The 14,014-nt window shown below is 39.4% G+C and overlaps 1 protein-coding gene across 1 annotated transcript; it reads left to right on the top strand.

Annotated features, from left to right (window-relative positions):
• Positions 1–2,686: 2,686 nt before the first annotated feature.
• On the top strand, positions 2,687–13,719 carry KIAA1586 (KIAA1586 ortholog). Its single transcript, XM_053447855.1, is given in 17 exon segments — positions 2,687–3,019; positions 3,593–3,676; positions 6,870–6,950; positions 8,174–8,198; positions 8,201–8,401; positions 8,404–8,447; positions 8,449–8,874; positions 9,070–9,224; positions 9,226–9,445; positions 9,447–9,502; positions 9,504–9,943; positions 9,946–9,969; positions 12,479–12,570; positions 12,573–12,650; positions 12,652–12,913; positions 12,916–12,978; positions 12,981–13,719. Coding segments are annotated over 17 exon segments (2,340 nt in total). The 5' UTR covers positions 2,687–2,998; the 3' UTR covers positions 13,049–13,719.
• The last annotated feature ends 295 nt before the right edge of the window (positions 13,720–14,014 follow it).

Raw genomic sequence — 14,014 nt, 5'->3', positions numbered from 1 at the left:
CTATACCAATGACAATAGCATCAAAAAATATGAAATCCCTAGTGACTAACCTGACAAGATGTGTGAAATATTTATACACTGAAAAATACTAAATGTTGCTGAGAGAAGTTAAAGAAAACTGAAAATTTGAAAAAGATTAAAGCAGGAAAACTAACACCACTTGGTTTCAAGACTTACTGCAAAGCTACGGTAATCAAGACAGCATAGTACTGGTGTCAAGATAGAAATACATCAACAGAACATAATAGAAAGTTTAGAAACAGACCCACAGATATATGAACAACTGGTATTTGGCAAAGGTACAAAGGCAATTCAGAGAGGAAAGGATAATCTTGTCAATAATGGGTGCTGAAATATTTGTACATTCATATGCAAAACCATGAACTTCAATCCATACCTGTCATAGGTAAAAATGAACTCAAAATGGATCAAAGACCTAAAATTAAAACCTAATTATAAATTTCTAGAAGAAAACAAAGACAAAAATATTTGTAACTTTGCTTATGCAAAGATTTCTTAGATATACTACCAAAAGCATGACCAAGTAAAAATTCATAAATTAGACTTTGTCAAATGTAGAAACTTCTCATTGAAAGACAATTTTAAGAAAATGGGAAGGCAAGCTGCAGACTGGGAGAAAATATTTGGAAATCACATATCTGTTAAGGTCTTGAATCTAGAATAAACAATTCTTAAAATTCAATAAAGAAAGTAATTTAAATAATGGGCAGAAGACCTTAAAAGTCATGACCAATGAGTATATATATATGGATGGCAAATGAATGCATAAAAAGATTTTCAAAATTATTAGTAATTAGGTTAATGCAAATTTAAGTGATATCACCATGCATCTACTAGACTATGTAAAATGAAAAAGACTATTCCAAGGGCATCTTGGTGGCTCAGTTGGTTAAGCATTTGCCTTCAGCTCAGGTCATGATCTCAATGTCCTAGGATGAAGCCTTGGGGTGGTCTCATTTCTCAGCTGGGAGTCTGCTTGTCTTTCTCCCTCTACCCCACCCCCATTCATTCGGGCATGCTCTCTCTCTCTCTCAAATATATAAGTAAAATCTTAAAAAGAGAGATAAAGAGAGAAAACTATCCCTGCAACAATTACTGAATTGAAAGGCATGAGCATATTTGGGCTACAGCCACATATTTACTGTTTGTTTTCCAAGAACTTAACTGAATGACTCCCACCTGCATCCATTCACAGTATATATTCCATGGAACTCTCACCAGCACGTTAGAAAAATTGTTTAAATTCAAATCTCATCTAGACATTTAAGAGATTTAAAAATGGTTAATTTACATGCAGCTTTTGGGTTTATTATCTTAGCAGATGTTTCTTTTTCTCAACTTTCATCTGCAAGTCCCAAATTTAGTTGGTACAAATGCACCTGCAGGTGTCGTGCACTGTGGAGAAATCAAACAGATCCATCAAATACTAGCTACCAACATAAGTAATCAAATGCCATGTTCTCATTTAGACCAGCAAAAACAGACCTCCAAATGAGAAAGTAAATATCTGCTGGGCTCAAAAAACAGAGAGATAAAGTCAGCTGAAAAATTAACAGACAATATTTCTCCCAAAGAAATACTGTACTTGTAGAGTCAAGGTGACCTTGGTGACTACTGCTTTCTTATTTACACAATGAGAAAATGTGTTCTCTAAAATCATGGAGTAATAGCTTTGTTGTTTGAATATCTATTAGTAAGAATGAAATATCCCTCCCTTGGCTGATCCCTGTGACACAGAAAACTAGCTTCACACCAAACCAAGGGCAGAGCTCCAGATAAGGGGGTTCTGGGCCAACAATCACTATCTATGTTATCTCTGTAGTTTTCAAGTTATCAGGACTCTGGGGCTACTTTGTAGTCTAGATGTGACCTTGAACTCTTTACACACAGCCCTAATTGTCTACCTATCAAAATACTGCTTCACAAAAGTTTCACCTACCTCTACCCTTCCTTAAAATTTCCTAATAACTCTATTCCTTTGTCTTGTAACATGCCTCATAGTTCCTCTGTTGTGTGATCTCATTCATAGCAGGCCACAGTCAAATTCATAAATGTGATTTTGTGGGACTGCAGATTTGTTAGGTGATCTTGGGCTCATGGGGCTAGGAGGAAAAGGTTTGAAATAATATCGCCAGGGGGCGCCTGAGAGACTCAGTCAGTTAAGCATCTGCCTTCGATTCAGGTCACCATCCCAGGGTCTTGGGATGAGCCTCACCAGGGCTCCCGGCTCAGCACAGTCGATGTCTTCCCCTTCCCCCACGCCCTGCTTGTGCGTCCCTCTCTCAAGTAAATAAATAAAATCTTTATAAAAAAATCTTCAGTAAATATTTGTTTTCATAAACTATCTGTTCGCAATCATTCACGTGCAAATAATGAGAAGAAAAAAGTCGGCCACTAATTTGGTAAGGATCTGAGCAAACAATGAAAGAGCATTTTAACACCACTGATCTAGATTATCTAGACCAATATTTCTATAAAAAGAAAAGGGAAAAACAGAAAAAAGAAAGGTGGGGAGAGGGAAACAGTGATTTAGAGGGAAAGGTCATCTAGTACACTGCTTTAGTGCAGTAACAGCCCATAGGACCGCAAGCGCCGCCGCTCAGAGTCCCTTTCCACTCTTCAATTAGACGCGGGACAGTCTCGGGCGCAACTAGAACTTCAACTCCCGGCTTCCCGCGCGGCCCGGGGAAGGCAGGCCCTGATTGAGAGACAGAGGCTCCAGGGGATAGCGGCCCAGAGCCGGTCGCTCCTCCTTTTGAAGCGGTTTCGCACCTCTTTCCGCCCGCGGCGTCGGTGGCGTCGGCGGCGTCGGCGGCGTCGGCGCTCACGCAGGGGCGGGTCACGGCGGCGCAAAGCGGTGCTGGGCGGGAAGGGAAGTCGTGGCGGCGGCGGCGGCGGCAGCGGGGACGGCAGCGGCGGCGGCGGCGGCGGCGGGGACCGCAGGAGCGGTGGTGCTGTCAGTTAGGCCGTCGGAGAAATGGGAGACCCGGGGTCGGAGGTGAGTGGGCGAGCGTCGGGCGGCGGCATTCTCAGGCGAGCGGGGAAGGGCTTTGTGTTTTGTTGAGAGTGAGGCCTGGTGCGCGGCGCCCGCCGCCGCGGCGGCCGACAGTGTCCGCGTCTCGGGCCGAGCTCGGCGTTCGGGCCTGGTGCGGGTGTGAGCGGGGAACCAGCAGTAACAATGGCCGCCCGGCCGCCCCCGGCCCTGTGCGCCGGCCACGGAGGTCCCTGTTGCCGCTGCTCGGGCCGCGAGAGCGACATTTTGAGACAGGCTCGCTCCTCGGCGGTGTGCGTGCCTCCCTCCTCCTTGAGGAGATTGGGGGAATTCGCAGGGTCTGATAAGTCGTTTTCGGCGTCCCTCCCTGTGGATGGCTCCACGTCTGCAGAGGCAGAGCCCGACTCCATCGAGTCCTGTTCTTGGTGGGATTTGCCTGCAGTTGTGCTCAGTTCGGTTTCCTCGAGAGCTTGCTGTGTGTCTTACGGAGCTCTTCCTTTTTCGTTCTTTTTGGGAAGAATCTCTTCCTCCAGGTACGTGGCTGTATGTAGATAAGCATATTCTGGCTTATTTTTATAGATGATAGAGTCTGTCCCTCCAGCTGGGCCTGAGGCATCTGAGGCAACACCGGATGAAAATGAAGATGACATTCAGTTTGTCAGTGTAAGTAGCAACGAAATTCGGGTGTTTCCTAGAATCCCAAACCTATGCGCGGTAAGCCGTTCTGTGATGCTGATACCTCGCCTGTCCGTTCGTCATTCAGCAGCTGGGTGTGGATGTCTCGCAGGTACTGGGCACTGGGGAGTATGGCACAGGATGAGGAAATTTACCGAAAGGGGTCTCTGAGCACCTGCAGGGGCCACCACAAAGACTGTGCCCGAAAGGACATGTTGCACATGGAATCACGCTTCTTATGCCTTCATTAGCGCCACTTTATACTTCCTGTGGGCAAAGTCGTGCGCTCTTAAGAGTGTGTTTGGAAGCAGGGCAAGAGTGTCCTTTGAAACACGACCTGCAGGTTAGAGGGAAGGGACAGGAGAAAGCAAGAAGGGTTGCAAGCAAAGTGGGAGCGTTCTGGAGCTTCGTAAGGCGAAGGCAGGTAGCTTGAAGACTTCTCCAACCTCTGAGATCACCACGTTACAGCATAATGCAGGAGTTGACGTTCATAATGAAGACCCTGCATCACCAGGAACACACGTGGTTTTGACTGTCTTCCCTTTGGGACAGTGGTCTCTGAGCATTAGGATGTGTAAGTGCAGATATCTGGGCCTCACACCACAGCTGCTGAATCAGAATTTGAAGGTGGGACCCAGGAATCTTCACTTTGGAACAAACAAAAGGACATGTGACTCTGAGCCATGCTTTGTAAAGCCTTGGTTTAGGGGACCTGGGGTCATGATGTATTGGGGGATGGTTTTCACCCAAAACTAAAGTTTTGCAAAGGGTCTGTTTAAAGTGGTAGCTAGCCAGAAACTTCTACAAACCAGTGATTAGTTGAGGTTTGCTGTCAAAGTTGTATATTTTTTCCTTAAATGAGTGGCCGTTTAATGTTTATTAATTGCTATAGGTTTAGGGCATCCTGATAAACCATTTTTCCAAATGTCAGTTTTCTAAATCAAATAATATCCCCTCTTTAAACGTTGCGGTGTTAAGATGTTTCTTGTTTCTTGTTCCAGTAGGGTCATATGGAAATTTTTTTTTTTTTTTTAAGATTTTATTTTTTTTTATTTCACACAGAGAGATCACAAGTAGGCACAGAGGTAGGTGGGGATGGGGGAGGAGCAGGCTGGATCCCAGGACCCTGGGATCATGACCTAAGCTGAAGGCAGAGGCTTAAACCCACTGAGTCACCCAGGCACCCCTCATATGGAAATTCTTTACAAGATATTTCCTTGACATTCTTCCCCATTAACAATACATATGGTAATCCCCTCCCCCTTTTTTTTTTGACACTTGGGACCTTAAATTTGGGGGTACCAAGATAGGCTGGGTGCTGGTTCTGCCATCCCTTTGTTGTAGAGTAATGATGTAGCTGTGGAATTTGAAGAGCCACCATGCCTTTTTTTTTTTTTTTTTTTTTTTTTTTTTTTTGGTGGTACGGAAAAGCATTTCGAAGGAATATTTAATGGGTCTTTGGGAAAAATAATTTTGGTTCCTCCTGTCGTTTAGAAACAAATGAATGGGACATTATTTTTTTTTTTTAAGATTTTTATTTATTTATTCGACAGAGATCACAAGTAGGCAGAGAGGCAGACAGAGAGAGAGGAGTAAGCAGGCTCCCCGCTGAGCAGAGAACCTGATGCGGGGCTTGATCCCAGGACCCTGGGATCATGACCTGAACCGAAGGCAGAGGCTTTAACCCACTGAGCCACCCAGGTGCCCCAACATAACTTTTATATGCACTGGAAAACCAAAGAATTCATTTGACTCTATTGTGATAGTCGCTTTATTGTAATAGTCTGGAACTGAACCTGTAATATTTCAGAGGTATGCTTGTATACTCTAAGTGGAATTTCAGTATCAGAAAGAAGAGAGTAAAAATATTCCTTATTTTATTTTATTTATTTATCTATTTTAAGATTTTATTTTTAAGTAATCTCTATATCCAACATGGGGCTCAAACCCACAACCAGGAGCTCAAGAGTCCATGCTCGCTTCAGCAGGACATACACTAAAAAAAAGAGTCAGGCTCCTATGACTGAGTCAGCCAGGTGCCCCCTCCACCATTGCCTTTAAATTGTTCCACAGGAAAAGAACAGTGATAATTTAATTCAGTTTTAGAATATACTCAGAAACAGAATTTACTTACCTTTATAACCCTATCCTCTGCTGGGCTCCACTAGGATATGCTTATTTCTCTTTTTTATAGTACCATCAGTTAAAGATGAAATGCTCCTGGGTACAGTCCTCTTCTTGAGGGTTCTTCAGATACAAAAAGTTTCTACTTAACATACTCTATTATGGATTCCTGAGTCTTCCTATAAATCTCTTTCCAGCCTTCAGTCTACATTATAGCACAACATCCTCTTTGAGTTCTGCTATATGCATATACGCATGCGCGTAGCTAAACACAATATATGCTAAAAGAATGATAAAAGTTTGTAAGTACAAAAGGAGCCCTTTTATTATAAATTTTATTGTAATATACATATAGAAGAGTTTACTTCCTGATTGTTGTTCTAGCCTTTTATTTTAGTACTACATTACTACTATCGGATTAATTCGTTACTAGTCTTTCCACACTTCATACTTTCCTAATCTTGAACCACAGCTTTAATATTGTTCCCATCTTAGCACTGTTGACTGGTTCATTTACCTATAGAATAAAATCTAGGGTTTTGACCCAGGTATTTAGGGCTTGGTGTATTCTATAGGTAGTATATATGTAAAGAAACAATTGAAAAAGGGCTTGATGTTTGCTTGTGTAAGGATATGGAGGATAAAGCAGAGCTATTGAAGAACTCTGATTTTTGAGTTTAGATATCTAAAAGATTATCGATAGTCAGCCAGTTAAAGAATATAGTACCCTGGTGTGTCTTTTTAATACAATCCCTGTACTATTTTCCATTTCCAAAGGAATCCATGTGGCTTTATTCCTCCATGTAGATTTAGTTTCTCTTTGGGTTTTGTCATCATTACTTATTCCTCTACTCTGAAATCTACTCTGAAATCTGCTCCTGTGCTGCTTTTGTTTCTGATTATCCTGTGCCACCTGCAAGACTTCCTCAACAGAGGAAGACACAGAGGAAGTCTTGCTAAGTCTTGCTAATTCCAACAACAAAAACCTCCTAATTGTAAATGCAAGTTTGGTTTGAATGGTTTTCATGACTTGTAAATTTGCTCAATTCCTTTTTAGGAAGGACCATCAAAACATGTTCTTGAATACATTGTTCTGGTCTGTGGTGATAATGAAAAGCCTAGCACCTGTCATAGCGACGTAAGTATATTTGTGGTTTTTCAGTTCTGTCATTAAGTGCAAAGTGTGTTGGAGGTGGTTGGCAAGAACTGATTGTAAGATTTTCAGGAGTTTTGTGGGCGGATTTGTTAAACATAACCATTGTTAAAAATTAAAGTATATTTTAAAACTTGAAGTATATAAAGTTACAAGGAAATAAGTTGTTACATTTAAGGTAGTAAATACTCAAAGCTCATCATATCTTAATTTGAGATTATTTATACGTATTGTATCTGAGTGGTAGAAATACTATATAACAGCATGCTCCTGCAACATGATTGGAGTATTTACACCAAGGTAAATGTCAAACTACAAGTCAGGGCTTGATTTATTATTTACTGATTATCTAAATTTAAGAAAGTGGTGGTTAAAATGTTAATGCAGATTAAGCCTAAAAATGTGACACATCTCTAAATTGCTGGACTCTGTGCTATGTGAACAATTGAGAAAACCTTGTAATATCTGAAAACTCTTCCTTGATTCCACAAAGATGATGTCATTGATAAGTGAGTGGAGTTTTGGTATACATCTTCATCTTTTCACTTTTCTTCTTATTAAATGAAAATATTAACCACTTTTCACATTGGAACTATACTCAATCGTAAATCATATGAGCAACTTCTCTGTTCACTTAGATGTTAATCAAACATTCACAGTCAGATTTCATGACATTGGCTATAAAATTTTAAAAACGTTCACCTGGCTACCTCAGTCAGGAGGAGCATCCAGTTTTTATTTCAGGGTCATGAATTCAAGCCCCACATTGGGTGTAGAGATTACTAAAAAAATAAAAAAAAACTGATAGTGAATTTTTCAACAAATAGCAAGTCATATTGAAGTTATAGGTACAAATTGAAAATCAGTGTAAGTCTTTTATTTTTTATTTATTTAAGTTTTGTTTTGTTTTGTTTTTGGACAGACAGAGATCACAAATAGGTGGAGAAGCAGGCAGAGAGAGAGGAGGCAGGCTCCCTGCTGAGCAGAGAGCCTGATTGTGGGGCTCGATCCCAGGACCCTGAGATTATGACCTGAGTGGAAGGCAGAGGTTTTAACCCACTGAGCCACCCGGGTGCCGGCAGTGTAAGTATTTTAATTCAAAATTTATTTCTAAAATTTTGTAAAGAAATCATTAACAGAAGTTTTTACATTAATCCTTAAAGTGTTCTTTCAAGAACTTTACTTATATATGTAAAATTATTTTTCAGATTCTGTTCCCTAAAATGCCAAAACAACAGGAGATTTTTTGCATTTTTTAAATGTGAAGAAGGTGAAAACAGACACAGAAAATAATAATAGCAAAAATCATTGTGGATTGTCTAAGTCGAAGGAATCAGATTTCAAATATGTTGAACAGCCAATCATTGAGGAAAATCCATCATATTCATCAAAGGAAGAAACAGATAATCTTGTGCTTCCATAGTGTTGGAATGAAAAGCATTTATGTTTACAGAACAGTACAAATGGCTTGAAATTAAAATAAGGTAAATTAGGATATAAGGATTGTTTAATAGTTCAGCATTTGGGATCAAAAGCAGAAAAGCATGTCCATGTGTCTAAGGAATAGATTGCATATTTAGTAACCCCTAATCACAGTAATAAAACTACTAGACAGGCTTCTCTGCAGAAAAAAATTAGGGAACACGATATTTCTAAAGCTCATGGTAAAATTCAGGATTTGTTAAAGGAATCAATTAATGACTCAAATTCTGATTTAGTGCATAAACAAAATAATAAAGATATTGATGCTACTGTAAAAGTTTTCAATACTGTTTACAGTTTAGTAAAACACAATAGACCTTTATCTGATATTGAGGGGGTAATAGAATTACAAGAGAAAAATGGAGAGGTCAGCTGTTTAAATACATGATACAGTGCAACAAGAATAGCAGAACATGGGGGCGCCTGGGTGGTTCAGTGGGTTAAGCCACTGCCTTCGGCTCAGGTCATGATCCCAGGTCCTGGGTTCAAGCCCCACATTGTGCTTTCTGCTCAGCAGGGAGCCTGCTTCCTCCTCTCTCTCTGCCTGCCTCTCTGCCTACTTGTGATTTCTCTCTGTCAAATAAATAAAATCTTTAAAAAAAAAAAAAAAAAAGAATAGCAGAACATGATTGGAAAAGAAATGAAAATGAAGATATTTAAGAATATTATAAAAGAGAATGCCAAAATCTGCATCATAATTGATGAGGCATCTACAGTTTCGAAGAAAAGCACTCTAGTGGTTTATCTCCAGTGCACAGTTCAGTTGGCTCCCACACCAGTTATTTGTTGCTTTAAAAGAATTGGTGTCATCTGCAGCAGAGTGTATTTTCAATACAATATTGAGTTCTTTAAATGATTGTGGGTTTACTAATGAATATTTGAAAGCAAATTTAGTTGCATTTTGTTCTGATGGTGCTAATACAATTCTGGGAAGAAAGTCTGAAGTAGCTACAAGATTGTTGGAAAATTTTCCTAAAATCATTACTTGGAATTGTTTAAAACTATCGATTTCAGTTGCCACTTGATGATTCAATATCTGAAATGAAGCAACTATCTTTTTAAACTACTTCTTGATAAAATTTATTCCACTTATCACCACTCTAATAAAAATCAAAACAAGCTTTTAGAAAATGTAGCTAAAGATCTTGAAATTGAAATTATTAAAATTAGCCGGGTAATGGGACCAAGATGGGTGGCATGTGGTTTTTAAACTGCTACTGCTGTATGGTATGCATATCCTGTGTTATATATGCATTTTTCTAATTTTACTCTGGTTTGGCAGAGATTAGCTAACATTCATTTTTTGCAAGACCTTGCTTTAATGATTGACATTCTTCAAGAATTTTCACTACTTTCAACTGCATTACAGTCCAGATGAACTAACATTCAGAAAGCACAAAAATTGATCAAATGTACCATAAGAGCCTTGGAAAATTTAAAAATTGGTACTGGAAAGCATGAGTGTCAAATTGAAGGTTTGATTAAGTCAGATAAGTTTAAGATATTCCATTTAGTAAAAATAATAAATTTAGGGGTGCCTGAGTGGCTCAGTGGGTTAAAGCCTCTGCCTTCTGAGATCAGGTCATGATCTCAGGGTCCTGGGATTGAGCCCCACATTGGGCTCTCTGCTCAGCAGGGAGCCTGCTTCCCTCCCCCCCCCCCCCCCCCCCCCGCCTGCCTCAGCCTACTTGTGATCTCTATCAAATAAATAAAATCTTTAAAAATATATATATATAATATAGGGTGTAACTACAAAGCAGGTAGACTACTTTTTTTTTTTTTTTCTTTTTTAATCTGCCTTGGGGAAGCCAGCTCATTGCTTTAGAGTCAGCTTGTATCAAGAATGTGAGATGTGATCAGCTAGCATAAACCAACTCTTGGTCAGTCTGGATCTTCAAGTCTGTGTTTTCTTACTCCAACTCTTAAAGACTTTTTATTCCTTGGGCTTGTCAGAGTTGAGACTTTTCCCCAGTCATCTTTGTACTATCTCATATGTGCGTATCTTCCTACATTTCTTTGCCCACAAAAAGAGAAGTCTACCTGTAAGGGATTTCCTAAATGGAGAATTAAAACCTAATATTTAATACTATCAGTTCTCCCATGTATATACTAATTTATCTGTGAACATAATATGTTATTAAATGAAGACAATGATGCTTTCTTCATTTAATAAAGTATTTTCCACATTCTGGAAAATCTATAAACCAATATAGAGTAGATGGAAATTTTAACTGTTCTTCAGGGGCCAAACTGAAATCCTTTCCACTGGCAGAATTTTTTTTTCAGCGCCCTAGTGACTTGGTGTAAAAATTTGCTCTAAATTATTCATTTCCACTACATAGATAGATTTAAACGTATAATAATAAACGTTAACTTTTCTAAGCAAAAGGTTTATTAACGGTGACCTTTGGTTACCCAGGGTAGCTAGGGTAAAGCACAGATAATTGAAATTCATAATTAATCAGTGTTTAAACTTTTCTATCAAACAATTGATTCATTTATATTCTTCCTCCCTAGCCCTCTCCCACAAGCACCTCCTTTTTAGTGGAGTGGGGCTAATAAGTAGTTAGAAATGAAAAAGAAGAATCACGGAGGGCTAGAAACCAGCAAGCATATAAGCAGCCCTATTAGCCGTAATTGTCAATTTGATGACAGCTGTTGAACGTTGGAATTAGGACCCACGGGTGGTAATCCTGAGTCGAGATATTAACTCTTCACTCCTCTGCTTCGGCGTAGTGTTCCTGCCCTGAGTTCGAGGCTGTCTCTCCTCTAACCACCAAAGAGCTCTCTGCGCCTATGGGAAGAAGCAGCTACTGGGTGTGAAGCAGAGGAAATCCCTTCATTTGAACACATTTCTTTGGCTCTTGACAAATAGTTGCATTTCCTCTGTTCTTGCAGGAGCCTTATTTTCCCTTTGGAAATACCCTTTCCAGCCATATAGCTTGGCATGTAGGAAAGGTTGAATTATCCTGGAAGTCTGTGTTGGTCTTCATTCTGTAAAAGCGGATTGTTTTTACCTGGTCTTACAGATGTTTAGAAAGTGGCACCGTTATTCATTTGTCTAGCTGCCAGCACTCTGATGTAGCACAAAAAGCCATTTCCTTCTCTTCATTGTTCTGGCATTGAGCTCCAGGACGGATGAGGGTTTATGGTCCGTGGTCATGAGCTCCCCAGACTGGTCTCTGTTAGCTTCAAGTGCTTTGGTTCCCCAGATTCCTCGGGACCCCTGGAGTGTTGGCAGCGCCTGAGGCGGCTCGGCAGGGCTCCGTACTCCCCGTGTATGTTGTGCAGATTGTGCCGGCGATGGCGTTTCCCTTCCGAGGTCACTGGATTTGCCAGTAAGCGACCTCTTCTCTTACCTGGGGTTAAAAAGAAGTTCTGAGGTGTTCTTCAAAAGTGGTACCATCTTTTTAGTCTAATTTTCATGATTTTATCTTTTTTTTTTTTTTCACTTGCTAGAAGTTTTTTAAAGGCCCTGCTCAGTCAGTGTACAGGGTGAGTCAGAGGCAGGTTCACCAAGGTGTAGTAATTGCTGTTTTACTAGTTGCACATTTAGAATACAAAGGAGGCATCAGAAACACACTGACTTTCTCCAGAGCCACTTCCTTGTACACAGAGTCTGAGCAGGGACAGCGCCAGGCATCTCCCTGTAAAGGCACCTGCCGACGAGCATTTGACTGGAAGAACCTAGGCAAAAGGGAAACCTGTCATGCAGTCTCTGGGCAGGCCTGGGCTTGGCTCTCCGTACAGGGTGCGCTTAGGCCACACACGATGCTTGCCTTACTTTTCAAGCTATTTGCCACAGTCCTGTTCAATAGTGTGGAAGTCCTTTTGCAGTCCGGTGTGCATGCCATATGATCAGGACAGCTTCTCCACCTTACCTGGTTTCCTACAAGCAAGTAGGAAAAATAGTGAATTTACCCTAAAATGTCCAATCTGTATTTATGTACCTTGTCAGTGTTTTGCTGTTGGTTTTCTAAAAACAATCTGATCAATAAATCTTATCCAAATCGAAAAAAAAATATATATATATAAATTTAATGCTCTTCCTAAGTGTATGTTACTAGAAAACATAATTGAACACATGCATTTACATCTTATAACTGACAGAAACCATGATGAAAGTATTTTAATTATTTTGACTTGCTAGAACCCTCTACATGGCCTTATGAAGAAATGACTTCACCATGGATAGCTGGTGAAAAAAAAATTATTTCATCTATGTGAAATTTTAAAATACGAAATTGATTTGAATGATTTTGGGGAATTTGTAAATAATATAAAATCTAATAGTGTTTCAATTCCTACAACTATACAAATAGCTAAAAAGATAGTTAACACTATTGCCATCAATAATGTTGAAGCTGAAAGAGGTTTCAATTTCATGAACATAATTCGTACAAGGGTGAGAAATAGTTTAACAATAGATCACATATCAGATCTAATGACAATAAATTTATTGGGGAAATTGCAGATTGCGATGCAACTCCATTTGTAAAGTCCTGGTCAAACTGTAACCACAGATTGGCTACAATACAAGAGTTAGGCAAAAATCAACAAAAGCCTTCTATGATAATCATTTGGCTATATGGAACTTATAATAAAGGGTATTATATGTGTTTTTATCATTTGTTAATTGTGTGCTACCCACCTTAAAAAAATTTTTTTGAAACCCCATTGTTAAACTTTCATTGACACATTTAAAAGGCATTTTCCAAAGAGAGAAAGTTAGTTGTTTTTAGGAACTATATAGTTTTTTTAGAGATTGGCCCATATCTACTAGAGTAGGCCATGATGTATATTATAAGGAGTCCTGTAGAGAACATCCAACCATTTCCATTTCTGCTGCCTTACTTTTAGTAAGAATGCAAGAGTAACAACCCAGATAAGTTCAAAACCCTGGAAATTATATAAAATAAATGAAAAATGGAATAAAAATTGCAAGCCTTTTGGCTATCAATCACTTCTGTATGTGCTAATATAGTAACCTCTAGCTATCTGTGGCTATTAAGCACTTGAGCTCAGTAGGACTAAGTGAATTTCTTATTTAAATATAAAAAAGCAGTGTAAAATATTCTTAACAACTTCTTTTTTTAGAAATACAGTTAACTTGCTACCTTGCTCATGATTATTGTAGTATGCCTGTCAAACTCTTGTCATGTGTAATACTACGTAAAACACATCACTGCATTGGTGTCAACAGATGGATTCAGGGCACATTATTTTTTTTTTTTTTAAATCTTTTCATTCTTGTATATTTTAAAGATTTTATTTATTTATTTGACAGATAGAGATCACAAGTAGGCAGAGAGAGAGGAGGAGACAGGTTCCCTGTTGAGCAGAGAGCCCGATGTGGGGCTCGATCCCAGGACACTGGGACCATGACCTGAGCCGAAGGCAGAGGCTTTAACCCACTGAGCCACCCAGGCACCCCACATTATTTTTTTCTATGAATTGATGTAACATAGCATCTTTACCTGAGTATTTTATACAGACAATAAGAATTACAATGATACTTAGATAAATCATAATTGATAATTGAAATACTTATTTTAATTATTATCTTT

This window comes from Lutra lutra, chromosome 6, assembly GCF_902655055.1.
Source record: "Lutra lutra chromosome 6, mLutLut1.2, whole genome shotgun sequence".
Taxonomy (NCBI): Eukaryota; Metazoa; Chordata; class Mammalia; order Carnivora; family Mustelidae; genus Lutra; species Lutra lutra.
The sequence above is the reverse complement of the archived record's forward strand: the minus strand, read 5'-3'. Positions and strand labels throughout refer to the sequence as shown.